The sequence below is a fragment of the Chrysemys picta genome, chromosome 7, assembly GCF_011386835.1.
Source record: "Chrysemys picta bellii isolate R12L10 chromosome 7, ASM1138683v2, whole genome shotgun sequence".
Classification (NCBI taxonomy): Eukaryota; Metazoa; Chordata; order Testudines; family Emydidae; genus Chrysemys; species Chrysemys picta.
The window spans coordinates 53,416,699-53,436,443 of record NC_088797.1 but is presented as its reverse complement, the minus strand read 5'-3'; the positions used below and the strand labels follow the sequence as shown (position 1 = coordinate 53,436,443).

The following is a 19,745-nucleotide window of genomic DNA, read 5'->3' as shown; positions in this document are numbered from 1 at the left end:
ATGTTTCATGCAGAGAATTCCAAAAACGTTTACCTTTTGTGCCTGGTCTCTGCCCAAAGGCAATTTCCCACAACCAGAACATTGGAACAAAATCCTGCCTGTTATTTTGAGTTACAACAAGGAAGAAACAAACCATTTTATGATTTCATGACTACATTCCTGCCCCCACGCCTCAAACAAAAATAAATCAATGATGGCACAAAAGTGGCTGAAACGTCAAGTACTTACTGGAACATAAGTAATCCTGTTTGCTTTGGTAAACCTAACAAAAATTGGTTTCAAAATGAAGGGCTGAATACTTCCAAATGTGAAACTGCACATGTGCAGTAACCCTTTCCTTTCAGCTATCATCTGCACTCATAAAAAGGCATAGTGCACAGGGACTTAACTGTGCAGCTATGTACCACATGCCATGTTACTTCCAATTAGGGAGCTGAGCTATAGAGGTGGAATATAGCAGTGTGTGGAGCCAGTATTAGCTTCTCCAGTACACAGGGCAGCCTATAAATCTTAGAAGTGACTATTTATATTAGAGTAGCACCCAGAAGTCCCAACTGAAATTTGGAACCCATTGGGCTGGGAGGAGGTCAAGCCAAGCCTTACAGATGTTTTCTTTGAGAGACGCAGGCAGGAAGTAGGGAAGGGGTGATGAAGAAGTGGCAATGTAGGATTCAGTGAGGGAGGTAAATTAGATATGTTGGATAAACACACGGCAGAAAGAATGCAGTTGTAGCAGACACGGTCGGCACAGTCACAAGACTTCCAGAGACTCCACAGCAAGAGAACAAGAAGGCAACAAGCAGAGGCTGGGGGTGAGCCAGGGCTAGGTAGTCAGACTCAAAAGCTCAAAGAGAGGGAAGGAGGGGCTGGAAATGGCTGGACTGAGAGAGAAGCAGCCCAACAAACCCGCCAACAGACTTCAGAAGATGACCCAGGGTGAGAGAAGCCAACATATGACAGAGTGGATGCAGTAGCAGTGTCAGATGAGATCTTGGTCTTGGTGAGAACCAGGAGCCAGAGAGCAAGAGATGATGAAGTAATGGTTGGCAGTGATATATATTATGTGTGTCAGAGGAGTGGGATAAGGAGGGCAATCAGAGAAAGTAAAGCTGGTGGGAAAGAAGAAAGGAGGGGGAGATGGTGGCCGTGGATGGAGGGAGGGAAAGATATATTCATAGCATCTAAGGCCAGAAGGGACAATCCGATTACACTGCTCTACAGCCAAAATGCTTCTGAAATAAATGTAGTCAAACTTTACTAATTCTGGGTCACTGAGAATGAAAAAGATGCTTAAAATTGTTGATTGGCTCTAGTTTTCAAGATATGCTATTGAGTCAGTATATACGACCCTTGACTTGGGAATGGCAGAGGATAAGTGAGTTATAAAGGGAAGGGAATCTCAATTTAAACCAGAAATGACTAAAATACATCTTTGACTGGCTCTATGAATAAATCTATGACTGGGTTTGGACAGTACTTGCTTTTTAGGCAAAACAATGAATGATGCAATCTGAAGCTGGTATTGCATCATACATGATATGAATTGCATCATGTTATTCCTAGAAGTCATGGATGATGCAATCATAACGAAGCTTACATCACTCTGCTGAACAAATTGCCCTATATCAGCTCTAGAAATCATACTGTGTCGTGCTCTTATTTGTTAGTGTTTGATTTTGCAAAGGGACAATTTCTGTTTAGCTAACGTGAGCAGAGATGCCTCGTACTTGTGTGAACAGTGCAGATAACTTCTGCTATGTTTGTGGTGAAGTGACTTTTGCATCACAAAAGCGCAGTATAACCACTATGGTTAAGAAAGCCTATCACCTTTATTTTGGCTGCAAAATTGGAGATCAGGACACGAGGTGGGCCCCACACATATGCTGCAACACTTGTGCAACAAATCTTTGCCAGTGGTTGAACAGGAAAAGGAAATCTATGCCTTTTGCAGTGCCAATGATTTGGAGAGAGCCAACAGATCATAGCAGCAATTGTTACTTCTGCATGGTGCCTCCAGTTGGGAAAGGTGTGTCAAAGAAAAAAAAGTGGACTGTGCATTATCCAAACATTCCATCAGCTATACGCCCAGTACCCCATGGAGAAGGACTGCCGGTTCCTGATGCACCAGAATCATTCTCACTTGAGTCAGACGAGGAGGAGGAAGAGGATGAAACTTCTGGTCCTGAACCATCAATGTCACAGGACCCACATTTTCTCCCATCCTCCTCCTCTGAACCACACCTCATAACACAAGGTGAACTGAATGACCTTGTCAGGGATTTGGAACTACCCACGAGTAAGGCAGAGCTGTTGGGCTCCAGACTACAGCAGTGGAATCTCCTGGCAGGTGACGTTAGGGTTTCCGTGTTCCATGACCGTCAAAAGGATCTTGTCCCATTCTTCTTCATGGAAGGTGATCTTGTAGCCTGCAACAACATCGATGGTGTGATGGCAGCCCTCAACGTCGTTCATGATCCAGATGAGTGGAGACTGTTCACTGATTCATCGAAGACGAGTCTTAAAGCTGTTTTACTGCATAATGGCAATGTTTTGCCATCAATTCCAGTTGGTCATGGAGTCCATATGAAGGAAACCTATGACAACACGAAACAACTTTTGAGGTGCATAAACTATGACCAACATCAGTGGCAGCTTTGTGGCGATTTGAAGGTTGTTGCTCTCTTGCTTGGTCTGCAGACTGGATACACAAAGTACTGCTGTTTTCTCTGCGAATGGGATAGTCATGCAAGAGATTCCCACTATATCAAGAAAGATTGGCCACTCCGACAGTCATTGGAGCCTGGGAGGAAAAGTGTTCAGCATCCACCACTTCTTGAATCAAGGAAGATTTTGTTACCACCCTTACACATCAAACTGGGTCTGATGAAAACTTTGTCAAGGCCATTGACAAAACACAAGCAGCTTTCAAGTACCTCCGTGGAAAATGTCCAAGGTTAAGTGAAGCTAAAATAAAGGAAGGTGTCTTTGTTGGTCCTCAGATTCGTGAACTTTTTCGAGATGATGCATTTGACCATGCACTGCATGGCAAGGAAAAGACGGCATGGAAAGCCTTCCAGTTAGTGGCAATAAATTTTCTCGGAAACAACAAGGCAGACAACTACAGGTTGTTGATGGAAAACCTCCTCAAGCCATACAAAAGCCTTGGCTGCAACATGTCACTAAAGATACATTTTTTGCACTCTCATCTAGATTTTTTCCCACCGAACTGCGGAGCAGTGAGCGACGAGCACAGCCAGCGATTTCACCAGGACATTGCAACAATGGAGAAACGCTATCAGGGCAAATGGAGCCCATCAATGCTTGCAGACTATTGCTGGACAGTGACAAGAGATGCTCCATTTAATGAATACAAGAGACAAGCCAAGAAGCGCCGAGTAGACACTGAATAGGACTAAACTATGTACAGAATAGGTTTTTGCCTTTTGTTTCATAATACATTTTATTTATATAACCCTTTTGCTGATTTTTAAAGTGTTACATAAACAGGACAGGTGAAATATTATCATGTAAAGCAACCATAAACACATGAAAAGACCTAGGTTTACAATTTATGATTAAAACTCTACTATCTACACAATATACATAGACATAAAATGTAAAAACTTAAATTTCTTAGAAACAGTAGCCAGTTGTTTTAACTGTCATATTTGAATTCAGCACATCAAAATACATAATAAATAGCACATTTTATCTCTGAAGCAGACGACTTCTCAAAAATTGTAGACCAGTGTTATCTAGTCTGACCACCTGCATATTATACAGCCTTTAAACTTCACCCAAATACCCCTCTGTTGAACCCACTGACTTCAGTGAGTGGTGAACTGATTAGGTGAAACATGTCCAGATGACCCTACCAGGCATGCCATTCTGCAGACAAAGATGAAAAACCTACAAGGTCCCACCTAACCTGACCTGAGGGGAAATTCCTTTCTGACTCTAATCTGGAGATCAGTTTGACCCTGAGCATGTGAAAAGACAACAGCCAGGCATCTGAGACAGGAGTCTCTGGACCACCTCTGAGCACCAGTCCATCCTAACTAATGTCCCATCTCTAGCTGTGGCCACTCACTGATGATTCAGGGGTGCAGGAGGCATTACAAATGTGCATTGGGGAAAAACATTTTTGTGACCCCTGCAAATGACTGTCTGAAGCCCTGCAGCATGAGATTAGATTATAGTCATCACCATACAGAGCTACAAGTGTTATGAGCGTGCTGAGGGCAATGTGGAAAATTCTGTTCTCCCCAAGACCCATAAGGAAAGGGAGTGAAAGGGGGACCCACAGACTCCTAAGCCATATAGGACTATCACAACCCAGGCCAACCCTCTCCACACAAAGACTACAGAACCTCTCCCAGAAACCAAATTAAAGTTTATCTTTCAGAAAGATAGCTAATCTTGTTTTAAAGTCTCCAAGCAAAGGCAAGTCTAACATCTCCCTACATAAATTATTCCAATGTTGAATCAGCCTCACTGCTAGGAAATACCATCAAAGTTTGTCCAGCTTCAACTTTCGACCACCTTTTTATATCTCGGTCAGTAAGTTTAAAAAGTCCTGCCCCATGAAATATGCTTTCCGTGTGTTGATACCTATATGCACAGTGATCAAGACACTTCTCAACCTTCTCTTCAATAAGCTATATAAATTGAGCTCCTTAAGCCCGACATCATAACAGCTTGCGTTCCAGCCACTGGATCATTTTTATTGACCTCCATTGAACTCTCTCCAGTTTTCCAAACCCTCCTGGAAGTACGGGTATAAGAAACTGGGCCCAGTATTCTAGTAGTGATTTTACCAATGCTGGGAATAGCAACAAGATTACTTTCCTACTTCTACTTGATACTCCTCTTTTCATATGTTAGCTGAAAACGGAGCCTATGCAGCAGGAAATCTCAAGGTCCCACCCTCAGAGATGCACTCTGTCTGCAGGCTCAGACAGTTACATGCACACTTTTTAGAACTGGTTTTCACCCCAGTGTGCAAAGTGGGAGCAGACAAAAAAGGGTGGGGGCTCTTCTTCAAAGGTCCTACTTATGCTGGCCCAAGGACAAGCCTTCAGTCTCCAATCAAATACCTGGATAATATTTCCTCTTATCCACCACTACAGGCTACTTCCATCAGGCAGGAGGATCTGGCAACAATGAAGGTTCAACTTGCAAGAAAAGTTTCTTCCTCTTCCTTCACAATTGCCAAGTCCTAATCAGTGGAAGTGTGCTGAGTGGTGAACAGCCTGATTAACCCATGGGATTACAGAACCAAGTATTTCATGCCGTGAGGAATACAGTTTGAGGATGAGCTCATTTGGATGTGGACTGAACCTTCTGTCTCCATCGTAGCAGAGCTGAGAGTATGGAGGCAAGCTAGGAAACACACACAGTCTTTGTTTCCCTTTAAGTTAGTGTTGCTCACTGAGGTTCTGGGGGAACTTTGTGCTACATCATAGGAGTTGTACCATTGTCCTCCTCTGCTGAAGGCCTCACTCCATTATTAGGAGCATGTCAATTCCTCTCTTTAAGAAGGCCAGGTGCCATCTGCTCTTAAAGTTACACCTTTGCTCAGGAAACCACCTCTTACTATTGACACTTGTGCCAATTATTGACTATTCTTAAATCTCAAACCTCCCTGTTTAAGAAAAGGTCATCAAGACAAGTGTGGCAAGGCCACTCCAGTAACAGCGGAGTTCTCAGATTTTCTCACATCCAGGCAGTTTGATTTTAGGGCTGGGTATGGCAGGTTACATCATCCATTGCAGGGAGGAAATCAACCAAAGATCAAGTGCCCGTGATTTCCTCCAGCAATTGCTTTTGGCACTGTACAAGCAAAGCTCCCAGCAAGCCCCTTGCATGTGTGGCCATGTCCCCTGTGGGCATGCTGTGACAAAGTGGGAATTTTTTGTAAATGCTATGAATTGTGTGCCTCAGTTTCCCCTATGTGCTGCATTGTTACGGAGAGGGTGGAATAGGGCTCTTTGCTCTTGGAGCAGGCTAAGACACAGGTGTGGGTGGCGCCTTTCTGTCTGCATCTTGGGTCCCATGTCAATGGAGTATCTCAGAATATGATGGCAAATCCACTTGCCCGGACACTGACACCTAGCAACCAATGGCCATAGATTGCCCACGTCTCTGCAGGATACCAAGCAACATTGCCCAGTTTGAGAACAAAGGACTGAGAGGGGTGAGGTAGGGAGTTAAATGTTGGCTGCTGAAGAAGTGGGGGAAGAGGGGCCACTCACCAGGAAGTCTAATTGAGTGACAGAGCTTTGGGCTCTGGACTAACCAGAATGGATTCTGACATGGCCTTCACGTCTTTATGCTAACCTAAGGACTTCCCCTGCTGTATTCCAGTTGACAAATAAACCCTACTGTTTTACAACATTGGCTGGGTATCACTACAAGTGCTTAGCGAGGTGCATTGCTCTCTAAGATTAGACCCTGATGGAGACTTGTACGTCTCAGTTAGACTTGCTGAATGGAGCTCACTGGGCAAAGCAGGGGTGCTGAAGGACCATAGATCCAGTCTAAGGAGGTGGTGAAGCCACATGCATAAGCCTGAAGGAAGAGCGAGACCCCCTAGGGGGTATGGCACGCTGAAGGGGTTCCTCCCAGAGACTGTTCCAAAGCTGGGGCCATAGCACCGGTCCTGTGGATCTGTGACACATGCACCATGCTCAAATGTCCATCATACAGAGAGGAAGCATTGGCACTGGGCTCTGTCCTTTTCCCTAGCCAGTGCTACCAATCTAGGGGAAGGGCTTCAGTGCTCCTCTTTTCCCTTCTTTCCTTTCTACCATTATAACTATGCACACAGTGAAACTGAGGGATAGGGTGGGAGGAAAAGTAAAGGAGTGGCAGTGGAGATGGAATGCGTGAATGAAGTAGTAGAGACAATGAGGTGAAGAAGCGAGAGGGACTGCACTCTTGCTTTGATGTGCTCAGGTTGTCACTCATTCTGCACACAGTAAAATAAATCAGGAAGATTGTTGCTCAGTACAAGGCATTGTTAACACTTGTGCAGCCCATACAAGGAGCAGACAGTCCCTCCAGTGACTCAGTTCCCTTCTCTCCAAGATGTCTCAGAAAGCAATACTGGGGAGCTGTTCATCTGCCCCAGGGGCACTCTTCACAGAGCATTCTACTCTATCAGTGTTCTACTAACATGATGCATCAATACCTACACAGAGAGATTTCTGATAGGAGAGGGCTCTTTAATCTAGGAGGCAAAGCATTAAAAGATCCAGTGGCTGGAAGCTGAAGCTAGACAAATTCAACCTGGAAAAAAGGCCCAATTTTGAACAGAAAGTAATTAATCACTGGAACAGCTTAATTAGGGGGATGTGATGGATTCTCTATCACCTGAAGTCTTTACATAACAATTGGGTGTCTCCTAAGATCTGCTCAACCAGAAATTATGGGCCTGATGCAGGAATCAATGGGTGAAATTCTCTGGCCTGCATTATGCAGGAGTTCAGATAATGGTACCTTCTGGCTTTAAAATCTATGATTCTACATACATGAAGCCATTAGGTAGTTAGTGAGGTGCAAACCCAGGTGGATTCAGTGCACACATTACATCCTGCCTACTTTCAGGAGACCTGGAAAGTGCAGTTAACGTAACCTGCATCTGGCCACGCTTGGATGAGAGTTATTAGGCAGAGACTCTGTTCAGATAGAACAGAAGTTGTGCCTGTGGGTTTGGAAAAATGGTATCACCTAGCCTGTATGAGAGAAGTGTGCTCACCTTTCACTACACATGTTTATAACGTGGGGATTATATTAGGTCCTCAGCTGCTCCTGGAAAGCAAAAGCCCTTTCCAAGATCTGTACTTGCCTAGAAGTTTTTGACTTCTCTTCAGAGGCAAGATTTTACCACAGGGATCTAGGCCTTTGTCACCTCGAGATGGGATAACCACAATATGCCCTATGTGTGGTTACACCTGTAGCGCACTAGGAATTTCCTGCTAGCACAGAATGTAGCCAATCGCTTGTTTAGTGCATCACACATGGGCTCCATGACTTGCACTAGCCTCTAGTACATTTCTGGGTCCTGGCTACTTTATAGGCCAACTGCGCTGTGGGCCAATAAAATTGCAAAGCCTAAGGTGCTCACGGTAACAGTCCCACAGATTTAATAGGAAGAGACAGAGAGCTTTTGTGAAAGATCATCAACTCTGGAACATACTCCATCTCCCTTAGTCAAAACCCAGATCTGTTAACTCTGAGGCATATTGCACAGGCTACATTCTCAAGTTTTCCCTCAGGGACATGAGTGAAATGTCAAGGGGGGGGGGGGGGGGGGGGAACGACCTTCTTTGTGGAGAGCAAGGAGCTTACTGTATAGACAAAGAATCACTGAAGGTTTGTAAGTGTTCTAGTTAAGTTATACAATACCTGGAATACTAGATAAGTAAATCACTATTTATTATTAAAACGTTCCAAATTAGATACAAAGGGGAGCGTTCAACTATCCTCTTAAGGGCTCCCTTCTTGGGTGCCAGCAGTTTTCCGAGAAGACAAATGGCTTGGGTCTGTTAGATCACAGTGGTCTTCTGGTGACAACCACTGCTGTCAGAGCTTTTGACAATGAAGAGAAACATGTCAAGCCTTTCAAGACAAAATATCCACATCTTTGCGAAAGCAACAGACAAGCAAAAGCAAATCAGAGAAGGCAGAGGATGAGAAGTAACGGTGGAGACAACATGAAGCATTATAACAACATTTGCAATTTGAGCTCTTTCCTTATTTAGTCCAAAGAACTTTGCATTGATCTTTTTATTTTCTGGGCCTAAATAACTGTAGTGAGAATCCACCTATGTTAGGATTGCACACCTGGATACATGCAGACAAAGAGCTAATAGGTATGAAGCAATATTGTTATGTCTATCCTAGGTTCCTGATTTCCTTAGATTTGTTAAGGTATCTAAATGCTAACTGCCTCTCTGGCTACAGAGTGAGAGGGGCATCATCATAGTACAATAGGGATGGCGGTACTGAAACATTCTGGAAAGTTCCATCAAGTTTTAAAGAGATGGTATATGTAGCAGCAAGAGCAATTTTTCTGCCACAGGAAGAGTGCAATCCTTTGAAAGATGGTAGAGAAGAACTGTGTCATGTGTTTGAGTGCAGTTGGGACCACTGTGGGAGGACAGTAAAAATGCTGTGGCTAATGGATCTTGGTTAAGCTAGCAGAGAAAGCCAAAGCTGAATGCTGAGCTGATCAGTAGAAGAAAAGTCTCTCAGCTTATTGACATTGTGCACGGGTAAGTACCCAGAGAAGATTTCTCCTTTTCAACAACTTTGCAATGAAGGAAGTAGGATGGGCATACAAGGCTGCATGAGCAACATTAACACTGGCATTTATTGATACTTTATAGTGGATATGTAGGGGTTTTGTTTTTTAATATATAAACTACACATAACACTGCAAAATGAAACAGCTTGTCTGCTTAGGGCATGACACTGTAATTGCTACATGCTAAGATTAAAAGGCCTGTGTGGCATTAAACTAACTGAACTTCTCCCAATTTAAGAAGAAAGGGCTAGTACTAACAAACTTTAAGTGATCTTGGTAGTCTACATTCAACCTCACAGAAGCCAAGAAATGTGATATTAAATCCATAAGTTACTTGCTTTAAAGAGAAAAAACAAACAAGTGAAGACACCTGAAAAGACTTTTCCGTAATATTTTATCGATAAATCAAGAACAGAAATTAAAAATCCTTATGAAAATAATGAACCGGTCAAACTTTATTTTTGACTTTTTGCTTTGTTTTCTTAAGAATAAAAAGGCACTTGCCACAAGTGTTCAATTGTTCTTTTGACTGTATGGGAAATAGGAAAGATCTATTTAGATCTATTTACTGATCTAGTCTCTGACTTCTATAGTTCTGATGTTTTTAATTAAGCAGAAGGAAAAAGAGGTCGTGTTCAGAGATGGAACTTTTTTTTAAATTTTTAGTTCAAGTCATGGATTCTTATTACAGCAGACACCAAATAAAGCTAGTCTCTGTAATGTAATAGTTTAAAGATGCCAGACAGATAGAAGCAGTTTTGTAGTAAACTGCAAACTCATTTCCAGTAAAGATTTTGGTAGAAGGAAACTTGGCTTGTGCTGTTGGGTAGGAACCTAAAGACAACATACATCACTTTAGTGAGAATAAAGTGTAGCCTTAGAAAATATGCACATCAGCACAGTTTAAGTGTGAAATACAATGGAGGATGTTGAAGTATAAAACCTCTTCACTAGTCTAACACTTCAACTTTTAACAGGAAGCCCCAAAGCCTGATTTCAAATATCATAAGAATGAGCATACCATCATCTAGTCCACTATGCCCAGATCAGATCAATAGTTCATCTAGTCACTATGCCCATCTATGACCACATCAAATACTGGATCCCTCAAAAGATGGTGCAAGAAACCCTATTCTGGAAAATTATGGAATAAGCTGCATGAAGGGAAGATTTCTTCATAACAGCTAATCAGCTAGATATATACCCTGAAGCATGATTTATAGCCTAGTTTTTTATGCTATCCTGTATTATCCACAAATGTCTAATTCTTGAGTCCAAATAAGCTCTTAAGTCTCAATGGTGTCTTGTGGAAATGAGTTCCAGATGACATCTGACCAATTTATATGCAAACAGTTGAAGCCAGATATTTAGTTTTACTGGTAGCTGAAAGCCCATGCTGTCGCACACATGTAATGCATAAAGTCACATGTGTAAAAGAGCCAAAAATAAATGAGAACTTAAAAAATGGACAATAACTGACCACAAATCTGAGTGATGACTGAACCCGGTGATATTCTAAACGAAAAAAGCTCTCAACCACATGTGTTGTAGCTCTTTCCATCACTTCATTCTGATTCAGATATTCTAGGCTTCAGAGCAATATTTGGGATTGTGCACGCTGGTTGTGTTGATCCGGTGGGGGAGGGAGGTGCGGAATGGATGCTGAGAGATCTTTGTTGATTTGTGCAAATGAAAAGGTGGGCAGTTAGTCCAAGTGATCCACCACATGTGCAATCTACTTTCACACAACTAATGAAACTGTTGCATACAAATTAGCTGTGCAGTAAGGGTGGAAACCGATTGTGTTACCTCTGAAATCACAAAAATCTAGGACAGTTGGCATGGCATAGATACAAGCCTTGGTGTGCACAGATGTAATTTATAAAGCCAAAATGGCTGAGAAATTAAAACTGGACAGTAACAGACCTCAAATCCCAGCAATTATTCAACCCAGTGATATTCTGAACAAACAGAGCTCTCAACCATGCCGGTAGCCACTCCCATCACTTCATGCTGACATTTAGGCTTCCGAGTGACACAGAGTGATTGATGTTCCTGAAATCTTATTATACAACTTACTTATTTGCCTCTGAACTCTTCATAACTGTGCCCCCAATAACCCTTCCCTGATCTGGAGGCTTGTAGTATAACCCTACTAGAATATTTGTGTTTTTATGACCTGCAATTTAAATTCAAACAGGTGTATTGTGTAGTCTTCTCCATTCAGGAATTCTCATTGGATTAGGTGAATCTTTCTGGTATAGCGCTATTCCTCACCTCTATTAACTAATGTTTTTTTTTCCCCCTGTGTAATTGGGAATTACAACAGCACATTTGTCATTCTACCGTATTTCAGTAGTTTCTATTTTGTCTAGACCCTCTTTCATTTCCAAGGTAGTATAAATGGACAACAAAAACTTGATCTAACTGCAAGCTAGGACCTATAAAAATCTATTCATGCTAAATTTGGACCATAATAGTCTTGCAGTTGGGAGAAATGTGTACTACATATAAATTTCCCTGTCCAATAATTATGATGCTGAAATAATTTTTCCATTACAAGATACTACTGAAACCACAAACCTCTCACCTTTACACTGCAAGTAGAAATAAAGAAACTAAGTATGGGATCCACCAGCATTCAAAGAAAGGAGAGAATCCTGGGTGGTTTAAGGAGGTGAGAACTTTGATGCTCTCTGAGGCACCGGTCCATTTCCCGAGATACACAATTTCTAGGTTGCCCTACAAAGGTATAAGTGCCACTCATCAGCACGGATGACTTTTTATAAAGGAACCTTGCTTTCCCATCGACCCTTTCCTGGCTTTTGAATATATACACTGAATATTGGTGCAAGATTTGTATTTCAGTGTTTAAAAAAAAAAAGACACTTGACAGTGTTAATTCTAAAAACAATCTTTGTTTTCAATGCAGCCTTTGTTGTAGCCTCTAGGTTTTAGGTATTGGAGGTTGGTTCTTTTTGTTTTTTTAACATCAGTTCTGCTTACTAAAATCAGTGACTCCCATAACTCAAAGCTTTTTCTTTTCTTTTTTTTAAGTGAAGCTCAGCAGAGCAATTTGCTTCACAAGGCACTGTGCTCTGAAATGTTTTCTTGTACTAGTTACCTGTGCACAATGTTCATTCAGGAAAGTTCAAAAGTTGACAATCTTTTAGAACTTTTACTAAAGCAACAAACAAGCCTGTATGGCAGCCATGCCCTTCCCCATGTTTAAATAAAAACAGAATAATGTAGGGGGTAAAATGTCAGCAAACCTTGTGACGAGTCCCTGAATCTCCTATTTTAATGGCAAAGCATCTTTGTCTGGTATCTCCTGCCCAAGAAGATCCTCAACTCAGAGGCAACAGGCTGGGATTTAGGGTAGCCCAAATAAAATGTTCACAATCTTCTGTTATGAAGGAAATTTACCACCACCACTACTCCCAACCCCCATTTTTAGCTCTATACACATGGGCAAACAATGCATTCATCCTCAGATGGAGCCAAATATGCTATTCTCCTACCAATCACTAAGGTAAAAAAAGTTATCCAGGATGAACCTCTTCACTCCCCCCAACAGAAGCCATTAGTTGAGGAACTTACAATACCCATCATTCCAACTAATCATCCCACCTGTGACAGTGGGATCACCGCCTGCCAAACCAGTGGGCAGGCCCACATAAGACCATATTTTGGGTTACCTTTAAACCAGCTACTTCTGGAGAGTAACTTCATGTGCCTGATTTAACTCACACTAGCACCACAAATCTGATAAACTTAGATTGCGTTTCAGATAATGAAGGTTTGTGGGAGAGTATAAAGATGGCTAAACTGTTTGGCAGATTATAAAACAAGAGTCTCAGATTCATGCACACTTACTTTTCTTACAATAGGTTGCTGCCCCTCTACACAGCCATACCAGTTCACTAGCTTATTCCAGGCTTCAGTGGGAACCAACACATAATCCAGCTCATCAATGAGATGTTCTTTTAAGGTCTGTATTTCTGGATCTAAAAAGGAAGAGAGAAAAAAAAAAGTGAGATTTGAGAAGTGGGATAAACCAGAAGTTCTTCATGTTTTAATGGTGTTCCATACATTCTATAAAATGTAAGATCTCCAGGACATACAAATCAAAGTGTTCTTAGCCCTTTGGATGTTGGCTAAGATTGTGAAGTTTCATACTGGGAGCTATGAAAGGTAGAAACTCAGGACAAATTCTGTATTAATTCATTAAATGTCAGCAGTATCTTTAATGTTGAACAAGACATGATCCTCTGCCAAGAGTCCTCCTTACTCTGACAGTCTCAGAAAATAACTGAAGTATAAATGGAAAAGTTAATTAAAATCCATTATTTAAATTGATGCTTTCCACTGGATGATTTAAATCACTGAATTCAATTGCTCTGATAAAATCAGACTGTCCCAGGTTGGCATTGTGTCTTAGGATCTGGTTGTCAATTAAAGGAAGAAAATAAGTTATGCAAGCCCTCGGAAATGTCATTACAAAAAACAGAGGGCAACAGGATCCCAGAAAATCTTAATTGCCACAACAGCCACCTCAGAGGCCTTAAGTGCCACATGAGATCTAAATGATGAACAATCTCCCCCTGCCAGTCTGTGACAGTGCTGCACCACATTCTGAAGAAAATGATATTTCTATGGCATTATCAACCACAAGATGACACAGTTAACTTTCATTGTTATTAAAATATTTCAAAAAATGCAATGCAGAATGAACTAGCCTATATTATTAATTTGTGCTACAACAGAGGATAGTTCTCTTGTGAAGCTTAATAGCCATGACAGGATGGGAGCCTTTGTATTATGCAGCCAGCTGAGAAAGTGGAAGCCAAGAAAACCAAACAATAAGAAGGGCTGAAGCACTATCTTGGAAGAATTTGGGATGGGACATAAGATTCTTGGGAGCTCCACATAGCAACCCCCTTTCCATGCTATGAGGCTCCCAAGACACACAGGTGTAAGTCCTCTTACAACAGAGGACATGATATATCTTGATTTTAGTAAGGCTTCTGACACAGTCCCACATGACAATATCATAAGCAAACTAGGGAAATGTGGTCTAGATGAAATTACTATAAAGTGGATTCATAATGGGATGAAAGACCATACTCAAAAAAGAGTAGTTATCAATAGTTTGCTGTCAAACTAGGAGGGTGTATCTAGTGGAATCCTGCAGCGATCAGTCCTGCATCCAGTACTATTCAATGTTTTCATTAATGACGTGAATAAGGGAGTGGAAATTGGTATCATCCACAAATTTTATGAGCACAAAATGGGAGGGGTTGACAGCACTTTGGAGGCCAGGATTAGAATTCAAAAGGATCTTGACAAATTAAATAACTGGTCTGAAATCAACAAGATGACATTCTATAAAGTGTGAAGTACTACACGTAGAAAGGAAAAATCAAATGCGCAATTAAAAAAATGGGTCATAACTGGCTAGGTGGTGCTGAAAAGAACTGGGTGAGGTAGTGAATATAAGCCAACAATGTGATACAGTTGTGAAAAAGGCTAATATTCTGAGGTGTATTAACAGGAGAGTCATATGTAAGACACAGGAGGTAATTGCCCTGCTCTACCTGGCACTAGTGAGCCTCAGCTAGAGTACTGTGTCCAATTCTGAGCACACACTTTAAGAGAGATGGGCATAAATTAGAGAGAGTCCAGAGGAGAGCAACAAAAATGACAAAAGAAAACCTGACCTATGACGAAAGGTTTAAAAAAGTGGGGGGGGACATGTTTACTCGGGGGGAGGAGGGGAAGAGAGTAGGGACCTGATAGTCTTCAAATATGTGAAGAGCTGTTATAAAGAGGATAGTGATCAATTGTTCTCCATGTCCACTGAAGGTAAGACGAAGTAATGGGCTGAATCTATAGCAAGTGAGATTTAGGTTAGATATTATGAAAAACTTTCTAACTAATGTTAGATAAGTTCTGAAATAGATATCCAAGGAAGTGTGTGGGATCCCCATAATTGGAGGCTTTTAACACAGGTTGGACAAAACAGCTAACAGGGATGGTCTAGGTTTACTTGGCCATGCCTAAGGACAGGGTCCTGACCTGTGGAAGTCCTTTACAGCCCTATATTTCTATGATTCCAAGAAATTGGTAAGCAGACAAGCTGAGGAGTTGGAAAATGGTTATTTCCAGATTTATTATGGAGCAGCTGCTAGTCGGATCATAATTAAGGTTGTGACATTGCTGTTTAAAGCTGAATTTTCAACGTGCTCTAAAACCACATGCTCAATCAGATCTTTCCCTGCAGGGATGCCAAGAGGAACTGGGAACATTACAGTACCTTTCCCAGCATTAGCAAGAACTACTTTTTTTGGGAGCCCTCCAATTCAGGATTCCTATTCACACGCTCCAACAAACCTTTAACATGCTCTGTACAGCACCACTGATTTGTCAAATACTTGTTGTGGTTTGGATGAGATCACACTGCGCTAGAAGAGGAAAGGGTAATAAAGTACTATGATGTTCCAAAGGAACACTAAACTGCAGGGAAACCTAAACTGAGCATTTCCTCATTCTCCCCCTCCCTTCCAATACTTGGGTTTTGCATTTTGAGGTCCCATGTTTTGGAAGTAGAAGGCAGTACCTGTGTGCTGCAGAAACATTAACCAAGTTTTTATGGCAAAAAAGTTTATGTAACACTAGGGCAGAAAAATTATTATACAATTTGCACCACCACAAAAATTATTCACACACTGTATATACAGACAATCATCAGCTACATCTACGGACAACCAAGCAGGCATTGCAGAACAGAAGCAGTGTTACCACTGGTTTCCACTCAGCCACTGACTGTATTTTCTAATTAACTTTTAGTATGTTCGTTTCCCCAAACACTTAGCAAGGCACGGCAAGAAGTTAATTAAGTCCCAAACACAGATCCAGGAGAACTGGTTTGTGAGTCAGATCAAACTCAGCACTTCAAGCCATCACAAACTAACTCTCACAGAAGTTTAGAATTGAGCTTCACCCAGAAGGATCCACCAGTGGACTTTAAGGGGGAGAGAATTCCAAACTCACAGTCTCTCAGTGGAAAAGACAGCCTCATTGCTGTTGTTCCATAAAGGTTTGATGCACACATGGAAACCAAGAGTCTCTTTCCTAGCGCCAGTGGAGTCCAGATTTATCTTGCTAATGACCTGGTAGGGTGCCTGCCACAGCAATCTCCATGCCAGTCAATTGACAAAGCAGCACTAACAGTGGCTCCAAAGTAGATTGCACATTCTATGTTACATGCTATGGTGTCAGGCACTTAAAGTAGCATTACAGGAGCAAGAGCATAAAGAGTGCATTATATCACCTGACAGAAGATCAGCAAGAATTCAAAAGCCCCTTATCCCCTGCACCAGACACACTAGCCTAGATCTGGTCTAGGGAACACAGAGAACTTTATAGCATATTTTGTTCATTTTTCAGAACATTAAGTCTGAAAAGAAAGTTTCCTAGAGTTATCAGAATTTTGTATCAGGCTAAGAATTCATTGAGACTGATCCAACTATCAAAACTCAAACTGGACATACATTTCTGCTTCCAGGTGCATCTTTTGAAAGTTTTCTATTTCAGTTTCTATTTACAGTAAAGTTGACTGTCTCCAGACATTTACAGAATTTCATGTCAGTGTGTGGGAGGGAAGGAAGTAACTTCAGGCTAGGGTGTGGAGAAATAGTAGAAGATGATTATAATGTTTCCAGCCTTCTCAGAAAACAGAAATTATTCATCCTTAACTTCACTCATCTGTGCTCAACCTGAAATCCTTTTCCAGCACATCATGATAAGAGCCCAGACTGGTCAAACCCATTATTGATATTCCATTATTTCACACTCCCTCTGGACTATACGCTGTGCCCCTCAGAAAGGTTAGTGGGTTTTGTTTTTGTGAGCGCAGGGAATGAGAAGAGAAGCTACATTGCAGATTTTTTCAGTCAGATGGTGTAAGAGCTAAAGGACACACTTTCAAAAACTGCTAAGAGCTCCTAGAGTCTCCTTCTCTGCCAGACACAAATAGCTGCCCAGCTATTCAGTGCACCTTAACTGCATGCATTTTACCTGCAAAGAGTCCAGAGTTATCGATGGGTCCAGGAAACAGGTTAGGCTCACCCACATTGTACATGTCCCAGCTGTCAAAACCCACATACTTCTTCCACTGTTTGAACCACCGACTGTCAATCAAATACCTGGAACACAGTTTGAATAGCAAGATGTCAGGAGCAGCTTTCAGCTTGTACCAGCCACAGCACATACTACAACGTCACTCTCGCTGGAGGAGGAATAGCTGGTGCAGGTGCATAGAAAACCTTGCAGCTATGAAAGCCCTGGGAGCAGAGGCCACTCTAGGCTAAGGCAACTCAGCTGTGTAGGGCAGCAGATTATATTCACGGATGGGAGGCCTGTCAACAGCGCAGAACAGACCCTAGTGCTGCCCAGGCCTCTTGTCCTGCTCTGTGTAGTGCTGCATGCTGGCCAGGTCCAACTCTGTCTTGTACCCAACCCTTACCTATCACTGGCTGCTGAAACAGCAGGAGCAGCTTGTCTCAGAGCCCTCTCAGTGGCAGGGACTGGCTAGATCCAGGACACAAGAGACGCATCACCCAAGGTCCAAGGGCTTGCCAGGAGGGAAGGCAAAGGACAGGTTGGGACGCAGGAGCTCTGGGAGGGGAGGCTAGCATAGTAAAAATAAAAATAAATACACACACTTGAGTATTTTAACAAATGAGCAGCAGTATGACCTAGTGACCGAACTAGACGACTAGCTAAGTAGTTGGGTCAACAGAACCCTGTTCCCAGCCTTGACTCACTTTGCAATCTTGGGAAAATCATTTAGGCAAATATGTCCCAGGTTAGTGGACATTTTGGAGGGCCTCAGTTTTTTGTTGATCAACTTGGGTCAGCTATTGCCAGGTTTTTGGAAGTGCTGAAGACTCATAACTCCAACTGACTTAAGCAGGAGTTTCTGATGCCCAGCCCCAGTAAGTAGGCACCCAAAATCAAGGCACTCTTGATGAGTAGACACTTTTGAATATTCAGCTTTCAACCTCTTTTTGCCTTAGTTTCTCTGTTTGTAAAACTTTGAAAGTAATACCTCCCTCCCATTATAATCACTTTGAGAATCACTGATAAAAGGTGCTATTTCATATAGTAACTTGTAAATAGATCATCTTTAATTCATGTAGTGTTAGTTATGGTTCACACTTCTCTTCATTAATATCTGTATAATCTTGACATAAACTGGATAAGGTAGTTTAATGAGAAACTACTGATTTTTGTTGTTGGACACCACCACAGGCTTTGAGTGGTACAAGCTCGGCAAGCAATTGTGGTTTCATCTTCAGTGCTCTGGATCACTCCAAACTCCACTGAAATCAATAGTGGGCCTCAAATGTAAAAGCAAGGGGCATGGGACAAGCTTTTCATATCAGATTTCATATTTGTCTGAAAAGTGCTTCCCATGCTTTCAGTGCTATATACAGAAAATAAATAAGATGAAAATGTATTGCTATGGAAACAAAGTAGATAAATTCTTTTTAAAAAACTGAAGATGTAAAAACTGGCAAAGAGATAAAAACAAAGACACAAAATATTAAAGACATGTTTGAACTTCCCATATGGAAGGATAGCAACAGAAATTTCTCATTTAGACTACGTATTCCCTTTTGGAAGGGAAATAATTGGCATTTGCACGTTGTATCTCCTATGAGTTTATTTCATTTTTTTCCTCGCTCAATAGAACAAAGTTTCCACAACGATTTACATACCAGGTTTATATTTCAAGTTTTTCTAATGGTGCGATTTTATTTTATTTTGTTTAACCTACCAATGACATCACTCCCCACATTGGAGCAATTATCTGTAAGCAGGGTCTGAACTCACCTCTGAAATCTAGTGGTGAACTGGGAGAAAGAGACTTAAGGAGCAGACCATATTTGTACAAACACACCTACTCTGCTTAGGTAACCTGCAGAGAGACCTGCTTTGGTCCCTTTGGCATTTCTGTTTTGGGTTAAGATTCACTTTACTATTGAATGCAGGAATAATGAAATATTATTGTATGAGCAAAGGGCAGCATAGCGATACATAGCATGCCCTAATTGAGGGGGGGTCATCCTAATACCAAGTCCAGTTGCTAAGCAGGGGATAATGATTCCACACCTAAGTAAAAAGGCAGAGAGAGTGCAGACAAATGTTTCTACTTGGTGAAACTGACTCTGTTTAACAAGACATTTAACATTTGACCATCCCCTCCACTGTTTAAAGACAGAGCTGATCAGACTCAGTTTAGAGTACTTGTTTCTGCTCTGTAATTAATAGAGCTGAAATCACTGATATGTTGATCTAAGGGAAGCTGGTCTTAGACTGGTGTGGAGATAGTATTTCCATGAAAAGACAGTACAAATAGGCAGCAGCA

The 19,745-nt window shown here is 41.7% G+C and overlaps 1 protein-coding gene across 16 annotated transcripts in view; it reads right to left on the bottom strand.

Moving 5' to 3' along the window:
- Window positions 1-19,745, bottom strand: part of USP4 (ubiquitin specific peptidase 4) — a 145,225-nt gene that overhangs the window by 124,628 nt on the left and 852 nt on the right. For 14 of the 16 annotated variants that reach the window (XR_010589444.1, XR_010589445.1, XR_010589446.1 and 11 more), the window contains exons 2-3: window positions 17,390-17,517; window positions 13,187-13,317 (exon numbers count right to left, since the gene is read on the bottom strand). Coding sequence is in view for 8 of the 16 variants with exons in the window: in XM_065553186.1 (XP_065409258.1) it covers window positions 13,187-13,317; window positions 17,390-17,517 (259 nt within the window). In the remaining 8 variants the exon portion in view is untranslated. Of the gene's footprint in view, window positions 1-13,186; window positions 13,318-17,389; window positions 17,518-17,837; window positions 18,003-19,745 lie in introns of those variants that run through there. The other 2 variants (XM_065553190.1, XM_065553191.1) reach the window with 1 other exon arrangement.